This window comes from Pongo abelii, chromosome 13 (genome assembly GCF_028885655.2).
Source record: "Pongo abelii isolate AG06213 chromosome 13, NHGRI_mPonAbe1-v2.0_pri, whole genome shotgun sequence".
NCBI classification, from domain to species: domain Eukaryota; kingdom Metazoa; phylum Chordata; class Mammalia; order Primates; family Hominidae; genus Pongo; species Pongo abelii.
In genome coordinates, this window is record NC_071998.2 from 124793900 (window position 1) to 124808097 (window position 14198).

A 14198-nucleotide genomic window follows, 5' to 3' on the forward strand; every position below is an offset into this window, starting at 1 on the left:
CTTGCTCTGTCGCCAGGCTGGAGTGCAGTGGTGCAATCTCAGCTCACTGCAACCTTCGCCTCCCGGGTTCAAGCGATTCCCCTGCCTCACCCTCTGGAGTAGCTGGGATTACAGGCACGTGCCACCACACCTGGCTAATTTTTTATATTTTTAGTAGAGATGGAGTTTCCACCACATCAGCCAGGATGGTCTGGATCTCCTGACCTCAGGTGATCTGCCCGCCTCGGCCTCCCAAAGTGTTGGGATTACAGGCGTGAACCACCGCGCCCGGCCTGTGTTTGACTTTTTTTTTTTTTTTTTTTGACTTTTTATTATTTATTTATTTTTTTAGAAACAGAGTCTCGCTCTGTCGCCCAGGCTGGAGTGCGGTGGCATGATCTCGGCTCACTGTAAGCTCTGCCTCCTGGGTTCTTGCCATTCTTCTGCCTCAGCTTCCCAAATAGCTGGGACTACAGGCGCTCGCCACCATGCCCGGCTATTTTTTTTTTTTTTTGTATTTTTAGTAGAGGCGGGGTTTCACTGTGTTAGCCAGGATGGTCTTGATCTTCTAACCTCGTGATCCGCCTGCCTCGGCCTCCCAAAGGGCTGGGATTACAGGCGTGAGCCACTGCGCCTGGCCTGTTTGACTTTTAAAGAAACTGCCAAACCATTTTCCACAGTGCCTGAACTGTTTCACATTCCCACCAGCATTGCACGAGGGTTCCAGTTTCCCCACATCCGCCACAGCACTTGCTGTTTTCTGTTGTTGTTTTTTCTTTTTTTTTTTTTTTTTTTTTAATAGAGATGGGGTTTTGTCATGTTGGCCAGGCTGGTCTTGAACTCCGACCCCAGGTGATCCGCCCACCTCAGCCTCCCAAAGTGCTGGGATTACAAGCGTGAGCCACGGCGCCCGGCCTGTTTTCTGTTGTTTGATTTTGGCCATCTTGGTGGTATGAAATGGTAGAAAGTTTCTTTTTACATTGAGTTAAATTCTGTCCCCTGCTTCGATGGCCCTGGGTGTGGGTTTGTCTCTGGCTGTATTACAGTTCTGCATGTGGCGAGACCCTCCCTTTCCTCCTTCTCCAAATGGACCACCAAGATCTCCCCAGACCGCAAGGGGAAGGTCTTTGGCTGGAGCACAGGGTGGTGGGATTTCATGGAGGCAGTGTGGTCAGTGTGGCCGTCCAGGGAGTCAACTCTGATTATCTTCTGTCAGCCCATAAAAGTCCAAGACGCCTGCCTGAGTGCAGAGGCTCCGGTGGTGAGGTCTTTGCTCCATGCTTTGGTTACCTGCCTCTAGGTGCACTACCTAAAGAATACACATCCCCGTCCCTGTTTTATTGAGTTCAGGCCTCGGAAGCAGAGGCTCTGAGCATGATGCTCTTTCCTGGCTTTCTTCTTCGTTGCTGCCTTGTGTTCTTTACAGATTCCCCGGAGTTTTCCCATCCATAGAGTGAGGCAGGCACTTTTGTCACCCCAGTTTACAGAGCAGGGAACCGAGGCACGGCCTGGAGCTGAGGCCACACCCACATCTTGATCCCATACTGTAGGGTGCCATGCAGTCTCCCAGTGACAACACCCGCCCCCTGCCCTGCCGCCATCCCCCTCCTCTGCCTGTCCTCTGCCTCCTCCTGGCCAGGCCTGCGAGAAGACCCAGCTGGAGTTCATGTCGGAACAGTGCGCCAGGACCGACGGCCAGCCACTGCGCTCCTCCCCCGGCGGCGCCTCCTTCCACCACTGGGGTGCTGCTGTACCCCACAGCCAAGGTGGGGCCTGCGGAGTGTGGGGTCAGGGGAGGAGCCAGCCCTGGAGACCCTCGGACAGGGCAGAGTCATAGGGGGGTTGGCCTACTATCCCTCCAGCACTGGGCCAAGTGGTTCAGGCTCTGGCATCCCACAGACCATGGATCACATGGTGGCCAGGCCTCGCTGGTAGATCAGGCACTGACATCCCATCTTTGAGTCTCCATTTCCCATCTGTGAAATGGAGATAATAGCAGTAAGTCCCTCCCTGGGCGCTACAAGGATTCAGGGAGATAATCGGAAAATGCCAAGTGTGTTCTTGGTTCATGATTCTTTTTTTTTGAGACAGAGTCTTGCTCTGTTGCCCAGGCTGGAGTGCAGTGGCGTGATCTCAGCTCACTGTAACCTCCGTCTCTGGGATTCAAGGGATTCTTGCCCCTCAGCCTCCTGAGTAGCTGGGACTACAGGCTTGCACCACCATGCCGGCTAATTTTTTTGTATTTTTAGTAGAGATGGAGTTTTGCCAGGTTAGCCAGGCTGGTTTCGAACTCCTGACGTCAGGTGATCCACCTGCCTCGGCTTCCCAAAGTTCTGGGATTACAGGCATGAACCATTGCGCCCAGCCTTGGTTCATAATTCAATACCATTAGTTATTAGATTAGATTAGGATTGTGATTAGGATTATTACCTTAGGAGGTAGGATGGGGGGAAGATAGAAACCCTTGCCCCAGATGCAAAGGATGAACCTGGATGGGGGCTGGGGGGCTTGCCTCTCCTGCTCGGTTCAGGGCCCCCTTATTCACTCTGCCCTCCCAGGGGATGCTCTGTGCAGACACATGTGCCGGGCCATTGGCGAGAGCTTCATCATGAAGCGTGGAGACAGCTTCCTCGATGGGACCCGGTGTATGCCAAGTGGCCCCCGGGAGGACGGGACCCTGAGCCTGTGCGTGTCGGGCAGCTGCAGGGTAGGCATGTGTGGACATTGGCGATGGCCCTGGGGCCTACCTGTCCTATCGGAAGGCTCCTAGGGGCAGGTCGGTGGGTGCTGGCCCTGATGGAGCTGCAGTGCAGTCTGCAGGGGAGTGGTGCTGGGGAAAAGGATCTGGACTTGGAGTCAGCCTGGGTTAAGGGCTGCAGTGTTACCTTGGGCAAGTCATTGAGCCCTCTAAGCTTGCTTCCTGTGTAGATGATGGGGTGCTACAGAAGCGTTGCTGGTTTTTTGGATCCCAGAATCTCAGAGCTGGCAGGGCTGCAGTGTTATTGAGGCCAGCACCCTCCAGTGACACTGGCCCTCTGTCCTTCCCTTTGCATAGACATTTGGCTGTGACGGCAGGATGGACTCCCAGCAGGTATGGGACGCGTGCCAGGTGTGTGGTGGGGACAACAGCACGTGCAGCCCACGGAAGGGCTCTTTCACAGCTGGCAGAGCGAGAGGTAGGCGGCCTCCCTCGGGGCAGAGGCTGGGCTTCCCCCAGCCTCCAATACGGCCACAGCCCAGAGCGTTGGTGCAGGGGCTGCTCAGGTCACAGGGCCTGCACACTCACTCAGCCCTGGATGCCTCCTGTGGTGTCAGCGTCTCCCTCTTCCACTTCACCACCCTCCTGTGGCAGGCTCAGATTTTGGCCTTGATGCTGCTGGGACTGTAGTGCCTCAGTAATGGTCACTCACTGTAGCTGTGCTGCAAAAGAATATAGACATTGGCCAGGCGTGGTGGCTCACGCCTGTAATCCCAGCACTTTGGGAGACGAGGCGGGTGGATCACCTGTAGTCGGGAGTTCAAGACCAGCCTGGCCAATATGGTGAAACCCCATCTCTACTAAAAATACAAAAGTTAGCTGGGCATGGTGGCGGGCGCCTGTAGTCCTAGCTACTCAGGAGGCTGAGGCAGGAGAATTGCTTGAACCCGGGAGGCAGAGGTTGCAGTGAGCCGAGATCCCTCTGCACTCCAGCCTGGGCAACAGAGTGAGACACTGTCTCAAAAAAAAAAAAAAATGTTTATTCTGTGGCAGCTACCCTCTTCTCTCCTGCTCAAGAAATCCCACTGAGAGGGACACAAGTGAATGAGGGGGATGGTAGTTACATCTGGAAAATCTTTGACTTCGGTGTATGTATGAGGTCAAAAATCATTTGCAAATGCCAGTGCTTCTGTGGAGAGCAGAGACTTGAGCCCTGCCTCCCTCTGGCATGCCCCACTGTGCTGGAGAACCTTGGCCGTGGTCCCTTCTCCCAGCCAGGGCAGAGCCTTGGCAAGTGGTCCTCCAGCCTGCTTTTAATTGCCCCCATGACAGGGGACTCACTGCTGCTGGAGCCAGCCCCATGGCATTGTTCAATTCTTCCCAACCAGCTGAGATCAGCTCCCTTTGTCTGTGGTGTGGTGGCCGTGAGGTCCACGCATCTCTCCTTCTTTTCTTCTTTCTAGAATATGTCACATTTCTGACGGTTACCCCCAACCTGACCAGTGTCTACATTGCCAACCACAGGCCTCTCTTCACACACTTGGGTGAGTTGACTGGAGGACTCCCACCCAGTTAGCTAGACTGCAAAAGTGCAGAGCACTGTCACCAAGATGCCCTCACTTCTGACATCACCCATAAGTTCAGGGGGTTCCTCAAACCACCCTCAGGCTTGATAATTGACTAGGAAGACTCCCAGAGCTCACTGAGAGCTCTGGCACGTGGCTGCAGCGCCTTCCAGAAGGACACGGGTTAGAATTGTCCAAGGGAAGAGATGTAGGCAGAGTCTGGGAGGGTCTAAACAGGAGGCCTGATGTCTGAGGGATGTGGCACCCTTCTAGCATTGGAGCGTGGCCATGCGCATGGAGTATTGCCACACAGAAAGCCCACTGAGTAGGAGTTGAGAGTTTTTCCTGGGGTTTGAGTGCAAAGACATGATTGACTAATTGGCCAGGTGGATACTCTCAGTCTCTTGGTGACCCAAAGCCCCTATCCTAAATCACATAGTTGGTCTTTCTGGTACAGCCAGCCCCTGCCCTAAAGGAAGACACTTCTGCCTGGTGTGACCTGTGTTTCCTCTTGGAAGCCAACAGCAAAGGCCGGACTTCTCTTTGGGCGAGGCCCGCTTCTTTGCTATTGAGGGCCACAGTGGGTCTTTCTGGAGTGTGCCTGCACCTAACCTTTGAAGCCTTGGTTGCCGGCACTTGCCATGGGGTCCCTGAGCCCTGAGCCTGTCGAGTTCTGTGCGTGAGTGCACTTGGTCATGGCACTCACCAGGTTGTGGAAAGAGGCACAGAGCCTCCGCTGTGGGGAAGCCTCTGGCTCAGATGCCTGCTGCTTCTTAGAGGAGGGCTGGGGACACCGGGAAGGAGAGTCACTGACATGTGCCTGTGAGGAGGATGGGTGCTCAGCTCCACACGGCTAACAGGGCTGGTTCCCCAACAGCAGTGAGGCTTGGAGGGCGCTACGTCGTGGCTGGGAAGACGAGCATCTCCCCTAACACCACCTACCCCTCCCTCCTGGAGGATGGCCGTATCGAGTACAGAGTGGCCCTCACTGAGGACCGGCTGCCCCGCCTGGAGGAGATCCACATCTGGGGACCCCTCCAGGAAGATGCTGAGATCCAGGTCAGCAGGAGGGCCTGGGGGAGGCTAGTGGGGGCTTCTTCCTGGGGGCTATGGCTGCTTGCTCGTTTGTCCATCCATCCATTCCCTGATTCGTTCATTTATTCATTCAGCGGTCACTTACAGGGGACCCACTATGTGTTGGGCCCTGTGCTAGGCAAAATGTAGCTAGGCCTCCAGGGGCTTAGGGTCCCACAAATATCCAAATGTGCCTGTGCCCAGAGCCCGTGGGAGAAGGCCCTGCAGTTCTGGGATCAGGTAAGGTTGGAGGGCCCAATGCAGGGGTCCAGGGCTCCCTGGGAAAGAGTGATGGAGCTGAGGTGTCAGATGAGCAGATATTGCTGGGCCAAGCAGGGAAGGAAGCGTATGGCTGAGGGAACAGTGTCAGTGTGGGAGGGATGAAGGAAGGTCCTACTGTGTGGGTTTGTGGGGAGATGAAGGCATGGACGCAGGTGCAGTGGCATCTGGGGAGCAGGCCTTGGTGCCGAGGAAGCTGAGAACGGATGCTGGCTCTCACTGCTTCTTTGGTGCAGTGTGTGTGGGAACTGGAAGGCCTTATTCAGGCGTGTCCTCAGTGACGTGTGCCCGCCCATGTATGTCCCCATTGGTGCTTTGCTGACGAAGGCACATGGAGGGTGGAGAGACATAAGCACAGGCTGAAACAGACCTGAGAACTTTGGGAGAGGGGCCCAGTCTCAGCAGCCCCTGCTCGCTGCTACAGCAGTGTCCTCTGCCCCTACAGCAGCCAGAGACAGCAGGGCCTCCCCCAGATCAGGCCAGGCCGGGCCAGAGCAAGCCCCTGTGAGCGGCTTATCCCTTCCCTTCCCCTGATATGGCTCCCTTCTTCCCCTCCCCTTGCCTGGGACATTGTCTCTAGATGCTGGCTGCCGAGTGGCTCTCCCATCATCCTCTGCAGTGTGTAAAATAGCAGATTCCCAGGTCCTCTGCATATTCCCTGAATCAGGACTTCCCTGTGTTGGGCCTGAGAAACCGCACCGTAACCAACACAGGCTTGTGGCACTGGTCAGATGTGGGCATCGTGGGGGCAGGTGCTGAATATCACCTCGCCCTGGGCTCTGGCCTCCAGGCTGGCCTCTTTCTTGGGCTGGTCTTGGGCACAGGACCCAGTTACCCTCCTGAAGAGCCTTAGGCTCAGGAACCTGCTGAAATTCCTTTATCTTCCCACAAACCCACACAGTAGGACCTTCCTTCATCCCTCCCACACTGACACTGTTCCCTCAGCCATACGCTTCCTTCCCTGCTTGGCCCAGCAATATCTGCTCATCTGACACCTCAGCTCCATCACTCTTTCCCAGGGAGCCCTGGACCCCTGCATTGGGCCCTCCAACCTTACCTGATCCCAGAACTGCAGGGCCTTCTCCCACGGGCTCTGGGCACAGGCACATTTGGATATTTGTGGGACCCTAAGCCCCTGGGTCTAAGGCCCAGTGCTCTCCGGGCCAGGCCCAAGCCAGTAGCCGGCCACAGGTCCCCAGGGATCCAGTTTCTTCCTGCCAACCCTACAGGCCTCAGCTCTGGCTCCAGAAGCACTTTCTGTGCTGGCCCTGCCCTAGCCCTTCTTGGGCTCCTTAGCCCAGCCTAAGGTGGGCCTGCCTCCTCCACTGCACTTTATCCTCTACCCAGCCAGCTTAGGGAACCTTCTCTGTGTTTCCCAAATACCCTATCCCGTAACCCACCAATGACTTGGTAATTACCTCCCCCGGCCCCCTATCCCAACCCACTGAGAGCTCCTTGCAGCTCAGCCAGTGTCCTGTACACTGTGCTATCCCCAGAGCCTGGTACAGGTCAGTGTTGGTGAGTGCTTGTCGTTATTTTTGTCTTGGTTGTTTTTTGAGAGAGGGTCTCACTGTTGCCCAGGCTGGAGTGCAATGGCACTATCACAGCTCACTGCAGCCTTGACCTCCTGGGCTCAAGTGATCCTCCCACCTCAGCCTCCCAAGTAGCTGGTACTACAGGCATGTGCCACCATGCCCAGCTAATTTTTTAACTTTTTTTATAGAGATGGAGTCTCGCTATGTTGCCCAGGCTGCTCTGAAACTCCTGGGCTCAAGTGATCTGCCTGCCTCAGGCTCCCAAAGTTCTGGGTTTACAGGCATGAGCTACAGTGCCTGGCCAGTGAGTGCTTGCTGAACGAAAGATTATAGGGATGCAAGAAGAAGTTGGAAGGCTTCCCAGGGGAGGTGGCCATGACAGTGACCCTCAGGGAACCCACTGGACAAGGCCTGAAGCTCTCTGTCTGCATGCAGGTTTACAGGCGGTATGGCGAGGAGTATGGCAACCTCACCTGCCCAGACATCACCTTCACCTACTTCCAGCCTAAGCCGCGGCAGGCCTGGGTGTGGGCTGCTGTGCGTGGGCCCTGCTCGGTGAGCTGTGGGGCAGGTGAGACCTGGGGAAGGCTTGCCCACAGCACGGCTTGCCCCTGCAGGGAGGCGGCCTAGCCCTCCCTCTTCCCTCCCAGGGCTGCGCTGGGTTAACTACAGCTGCCTGGACCAGGCCAGGGAGGAGTTGGCAGAGACTCTCCGGTGCCAAGGGAGCCAGCAGCCACCAGCGTGGCCAGAGGCCTGCGTGCTTGAACCCTGCCCTCCGTAGTGAGTGTGGTGCTGTCTGTGCAGCTCCAAGGGGGAGAGAGGGTTCCGCTGGGGCTGTTGGGCTCTGTCCCTGGGCTATGGGGCCCATGTGGCAGGGCCGGGCTGAGCTGCTCCTGTGCAGGCTCTCATTACCCCTGCCCACAGTCCTGCAAGGGGGGCTCTGTGAGTGCCCCCATTCTGTAGGTGAGGACACTGAGGCTTGGGGCAGACATGGTGACAATGTCAGCCCAGTGGGACCCACACCTACTGCCACCTTGTCTGGGCCACCAAGGCCTCTCTTGAGCTCAGGTGCTCATGGTGAGATAGAGGTGATTGCCTACCTGGAGGGTTGTAGGGAGACTTGGGGAGCTCCTGGTGCAAAGCCCCTGGCTGTCACCACACCTGACGGGGCACACTATTAGGAACAAGGCCATCCCTGCTGGGTGCAGGACAGGGCAGCTGCTCACCAGCCTGTGATTCGGGTGTCCTCAGGCTCAGCCATCTGTCTGGCAGCCTGGGAACACCTGGAGAGGCTAGGCTGGCCCTAGTGCCCATTGCTTGTCCCACACTGGGGGAGTACGTCAGCACCTGCCACCCCATCACCCCAGGCCAGCCTGAGACCTGGCCAGGGTCCCGACGCTCTGTCTCCTTCCTCAGCTGGGTGGTGGGAGACTTCGGCCCATGCAGCGCCTCCTGTGGGGGCGGCCTACGGGAGCGGCCAGTGCACTGCGTGGAGGCCCACGGCAGCCTCCTGAAGACATTGCCCCCAGCCCGATGCAGAGCAGGGGCCCAGCAGCCAGCTGTGGCAGTGGAAACCTGCAACCCCCAGCCCTGCCCCGCCAGGTGAGCCCAGGGCTAGGTGGGGCTGGGAGAGGGCCTCCCTGGCAGAGCTCGTCCCTGTGCTGAGCCCCCATCCTTCTGAGAATCCCCTCCTCCTGAGGCTTCCGGCAGGGCCTCACCATCCAGGGTGATGGGCAGTGTCACCTGACGGTTGTAAGTGCCGGTGTCAGAGTTCCTTACTACCCAGGAGAGCCTGGGCCCATTGTTTCCCTCTCTGAGCTTCCGAGCCCCTGCTTTGAAATGGGGATGCCGACCTGCCTGGGGAGGGGGGGCTTTGAGGATGAGGTCAAACTGAACGTAGTGGGAGATGTCACTTTCTCATCACCACCATCTCCCCTGTGCGCACGTGGCTGCATCTCATCCCCTCAGTGTCCAAGTTGACAGTGGCTTATCATCCTGCCCTGCCACTAACCAGCTGAGTGACAGGGCAAGTCCCCTCCTCTGTGGGCTTCAGTTTTGCGACCTGTCCGGTGGGAGGGGATTGGTCTGGATTATTGGTGGCCCACTCATAGCTCTGGACTCCTTTCGCCACCTCCTCATCTGTGGCAGACAAAGCAATCACCACTCTTCCCCGCTGAGGCCAGATAGGGCCTCAGAATCCTTCTCAACACAGCTCTCCAGGCAGCCACTCCAGCGCAGGGCTGACTCACAGCTGAAACCCATTGGCCACCCTTGAACCTGGTGATCCGATTCCATGTGGCACCTGTTTCTCTGCACCTGCTATGGTGCATGGAGTCAGTGATTGCCTGGCTGGAGGTCGGCTTCTGCCTCTGGAGGGTAGGAGGGATCGGTTCTCTCTCTTTTTTTTTTTTAAGACAGTCTTGTTCTCTCACCCAGGCTGGTATGCAGTGGCATGATCTTGGCTCACTGCAACCTCCTGCCTCAGCAAGTGTGTGCCACCAAACCCAGCTAATTTTTGTATTTTTTGTAGAAACAGGGTTTTGCCATGTTGCCCAGGCTAGTCTCCAACTCCCGGGCTCAAGCAGTCTGCTCACCTCAGCCTCCCAAAGTGCTGAGATTACAGGTGTGAGCTACCGTGCCTGGTTAGGGATAGGTTCTGTCTCTGCACCCTGGGTGCAGGTGGGGTGCCTGACTGTTGAGCAGCGACTGCTTGTTGAGTGGGAACCTGCTGGCTGATGAATGGAGAACCTGGTGCTTCAGGGAGAGACCCTGAGCTTCACTTCTCCGTGGGGCCCCTCTTTGGGCTCCTGGATGTTGGGGAGCAGGTCCCCTGCCTCCCTGCCCCTAGCAGCTGGGGTATACCTTCCCCTGGGTGGCAGAGGCAGGGCCTGATGACTGTCTCATGCCATCCTCAGGTGGGAGGTGTCAGATCCCAGCCCATGCACATCAGCTGGTGGAGCAGGCCTGGCCTTGGAGAACGAGACCTGTGTGCCAGGGGCAGATGGCCTGGAGGCTCCAGCTACTGAGGGGCCTGGCTCCGTAGATAAGAAGCTGCCTGCCCCTGAGCCCTGTGTCGGGATGTCATGCCCTCCAGGCTGGGGCCCTGTGAGTGCCCTGGGCATGAGGGTGGCTGGGGCTGTTGAGTCCTTTACCTGGCTGGGAGAACAAGGAGCACCCGTTGCCACTGTCCTCCAGGCCAGAGTGAGAACACCGTCCTTCTGTGGGAATGCTGTCTGAGGGCCACCCCTGCTCAGAAAAGAAGCTTAGAAAGAGGGCTCAGGGCCCCTGGGGAGGCTCCCATTCCCCTTGCAAGCCGGGCTGAGAGAAGCATCTGAGGAGAGTGTAATGCAGCTGCTGTGCAGAGAAATGCTGCCAGCAGCATTTGGTGCTCACCCGCTGGGAGACCAGGGAGCCGATCTCGCCAAGAGAGCAGGGGAGGGAGCCCCTGGTGTGCACGTGCCACTTTCTGCTCTCTCTGCTGCCTCCTGAGAAGATCGGGATGGGGGTCGCTGGGTGCTCAGAGGAGTCCCAGACCCACCAGCTTGTTGCTATTCCCCACAGCTGGATGCCACCTCTGCAGGGGAGAAGGCTCCCTCCCCATGGGGCAGCATCAGGACGGGGGCTCAAGCTGCACACGTGTGGACTCCTGTGGCGGGGCCGTGCTCCGTCTCCTGCGGGCGAGGTGAGGGCCCCCGGGATGCTCCTGGGGACCAGCACTCATGGTAACTCTCCTATCCACTTGCATCTTGCCTCCTTCTAAAAAGCATTTGAGGTGGATTGCGGAAAATCCAGACTATATGGGAACACGCGGTAATATACAAGGAGACTAAGCATAGTAGCTGACAGCCACTTCAAATGTGGGCGTTGATTGGCTGAAAGGTAGGAAAAGACAATAACGCCCGGCAGTGTGGCACGAGAGCCATTCCTGACGGCCCTAGCAGAGCGGCCGGGGGGGCCCCAATTGATGACCCGAGCAGAGAAACCTTAGCTTTAAGATACACAGCGTTCTTGTTTTCCCAATCTTGTTTTATTGTAGTATAACACAGATATTATAAAATTTATCATCTTAACTGTTTCTCCCTGTGCAGGTCAGTGGCATAAAAGCACAGTCACATTGTTGTGCGGCCATCACCACCATCCTGTCCAGAACTTTTCCAGTTTCCCAAACTGAAGCTGTCCCTGTGAAACACAAACTCCCATTTCCCCCTCCGCAGCCCCTGGCAACCTCCATTCTCCTTTCTGTCTCCAAATTCCACAATTCTAGGGACCTTGTAGAAGTGGAATCATAGCATTTGCCTTTTCGTGACTAGTTTTCACTGAGCGTGATGTCCTCACAGTTCATCCATGTTGTAGCATGTGTGAGTGTTTCCTTCCTAAGGCTGAAAAAGATTCCATTGTGAGTGTATCCTTTACATGTTTATCTATTTATTCATCAGTGGACACTTGGCTTCCTTCCACATTTTGGCTATTGTGAATAATGCTTCTGTGAACATGGGTGTGCAAATATCTGTTTGAGTTCCTGCTTTCAGTTCTTTTGGGTGTATATCTAGAAGTGTGGTAGCTGGGTCAGATGAGAATTCTATGCTTTATTTTTGTGGAACTGCTGGACTGTTTTCCCCAGTGGCTGCACCATTTTACATTTCCACTAATGGTGCATAGGAGTTCCAATGTCCTCCCATCCTTGCCAACACTTTTTATTTCTGTGTTTTTTTGTTTTGTTTTGTTTTGTTTTTTTGAGACAGAGTCTCATTTCTGTTGCCGAGGCTGGAGTGTAGTGGCATGATCTTGGCTCACTGTAACCTTCGCCTCCGGGGCTCAAGTGATTCTCGTGCTTCAGCCTCCTGAGTAGCTGGGACTACAGGCGTCTGCCACCACGCCTGTCTAATTTTTTTGTTTAGTAGAGATGGGGTTTCACCATGTTGGCCAGGCTGGTCCCAAACTCCTGACCTCAGGTGATCTGCCTGCCTTGGCCTTCCAAAGTGCTGGGATTACAGGCGTGATCCCCCACACCTGGCCTATTTCTGTGTTTTTTATAATGGCCATACTAATGGGCTTGAGAAGATACACTGTGTTCTTTAACGAAAACCCTAACCACTTGCTCAGTAAAATGTCAGCCTGTTTAAAACCAAGACCAAAAAGAGATTTCTTTTCTCTTCTTTTGTTTTTTGAGACAAAAAAGAAAACCTCTGTCACCAGGTTGGAGTGTAGTGGCGCAGTCTTAGCTCACTACAACCTCCACCACCTGGGCTGAAGCCATCCTCCCACCTCAGCCTCCTGAGTAGCTACTATACCCTGCTAATTTTTGTATTTTTGGCAGAGATTGGCTCTCCCTATGTTGCCCAGCCTGATCTCCTGAGCTCAAGCGATCCTCCTGCCTTGGCCTCTCAAAGTGCTGGGATTGTAGGCATGAGCCACTGTGCCCAACCAAGAGATTTTTTTTCTTTTTCTTTTTTTTTTTTTTTGAGACTAAGAATTTTCCTCTGTCGCCCAGGCTGAAGTGCAGTGGCGCCATCTTGGCTCACTGCAACCTCCGCCTCCCATGTTCAAACGATTCTCATGCCTCAGCCTCCTGAGCAGCTGGGACTCCAGGTATGCGCCACCATACCTGGCTAATTTTTTGTATTTTATTTTATTAGAGAGGGGGTTTCGCCATGATGGCCACGCTGGTCTCAAACTCCTGACCTCAGGTGATCCACCCGCCTTGGCCTCCCAAAGTGCTGGGATTACAGGCATGAGCCACTGAGCCTGTCTGTTTCTTTTGAGGATATTCCTAAAAGAGAGACTTGAGAAAACTGGCCCTAATAACATCTTTATGATAGACACAATCAAAGATTTTCATATTGTGATTTTTTTTCTTTTTTTTGAGACGGAGTCTCGCTCTGTCACCCAGGCTGGAGTCTAGTGGCACGATCTCGGCTCACTGCAAGCTCTGCCTCCTGGGTTCAAGTGATTCTCCGCCTCAGCCTCCTGAGTAGCTGGGATTACAGGTGCGCACCACCACGCTCAGCTAATTTTTGTATTTTTAGTAGAGACGGGGTTTCACCGTGTTGGTCAGGCTCGTCTCAAACTCCTGACTTCGTGATCCGCCTGCCTCGGCCTCCCAAAGTGCTGTGATTACAGGCGTGAGCCACTGCGCCTGGCCCATATTGCAATTCTTATAATGCCTCTCAATCAACAATAACAGCTACCATTTGTCAAGTATCTACTATGTGCCAGGCACTTGTTATCTTCCCTTTTAAAAATCTTTATAAATGACTCTGCAAGGTAGATGCCATTATCTTTTTTTCTAAATCTAAGATTCAGAGGGTTAAGTCAGTTGTCTGAGGTCACACAGCTGGTAAGTGGCAGAGCCGGGACAGAAACCCATGCGGGCCTTATGTGCTAGAGCTGTCCAGTGAGCCCAGGCTGCGGTCCTTGCTGAGCCCGCTCCTTGGGGCTCTGGGTCTCTGCTTTGTCCACGCAGGCCTGATGGAGCTGCGTTTCGTGTGCACGGACTCTGCCCTCAGGGTGCCTGTCCAGGAGGAGCTGTGTGGCCTGGCAAGCAAGCCTGGGAGCCGGCGGGAGGTCTGCCAGGCTGTCCTGTGCCCTGCTGAGTGAGTGAGGGGAGCAAGACTGTGCAGGGGAAGTCTGGCCTTGGGATGTAGCCTTCTATAGGGTGCTGGCCTTCTCCCTGTAAGTGGGAGACCCGAGCCTTGGCTCCATGCCCGGTGACCTGCAGAGGGGGGCAGGTGCTGCTGGCTGTGTGCTGTGTGAGGCTGGACCATGGCCGCCCCATCCCCCTGCCTCACTCCAAGTGCAGACCAGAGCCCCGGCCCAGCCCCTTTGAAGACTGCAACCCAGAGCCCTGCCCTGCCAGGTGGGCCCCTTCCCAAGGAGACAGGGGGTGCTAGGTCTGCATCCTGGCTCTTCCCTCACCTCCAAGCCGGACCTTTTGACCCTCAGTGTCCTCACCAGTGGGAGCAGGTCATTTTGTGCCTCCAGGAGACTGGGGGGGTTTAATGAAAGGATTAGATGCATGTAAAGTACATGCTAAATGCAATGAGTGTAAAATGCGTGCTAGATGCAACG

The 14198-nt window shown here is 55.5% G+C and overlaps 1 protein-coding gene across 4 annotated transcripts in view; it reads left to right on the forward strand.

Moving 5' to 3' along the window:
• The window catches only part of ADAMTS13 (ADAM metallopeptidase with thrombospondin type 1 motif 13), a 40581-nt gene that overhangs the window by 15987 nt on the left and 10396 nt on the right, over positions 1-14198 (forward strand). For all 4 annotated transcript variants that reach the window (XM_054520800.2, XM_063714511.1, XM_054520801.2 and 1 more), the window contains exons 13-23: positions 1619-1745; positions 2538-2686; positions 3035-3155; positions 4141-4221; positions 5120-5301; positions 7566-7701; positions 7781-7910; positions 8547-8732; positions 10046-10235; positions 10692-10812; positions 13594-13723. In XM_054520800.2, coding sequence (XP_054376775.1) covers positions 1619-1745; positions 2538-2686; positions 3035-3155; positions 4141-4221; positions 5120-5301; positions 7566-7701; positions 7781-7910; positions 8547-8732; positions 10046-10235; positions 10692-10812; positions 13594-13723 — 1553 coding nt within the window. The remainder of the gene's footprint in view (positions 1-1618; positions 1746-2537; positions 2687-3034; positions 3156-4140; positions 4222-5119; positions 5302-7565; positions 7702-7780; positions 7911-8546; positions 8733-10045; positions 10236-10691; positions 10813-13593; positions 13724-14198) is intronic.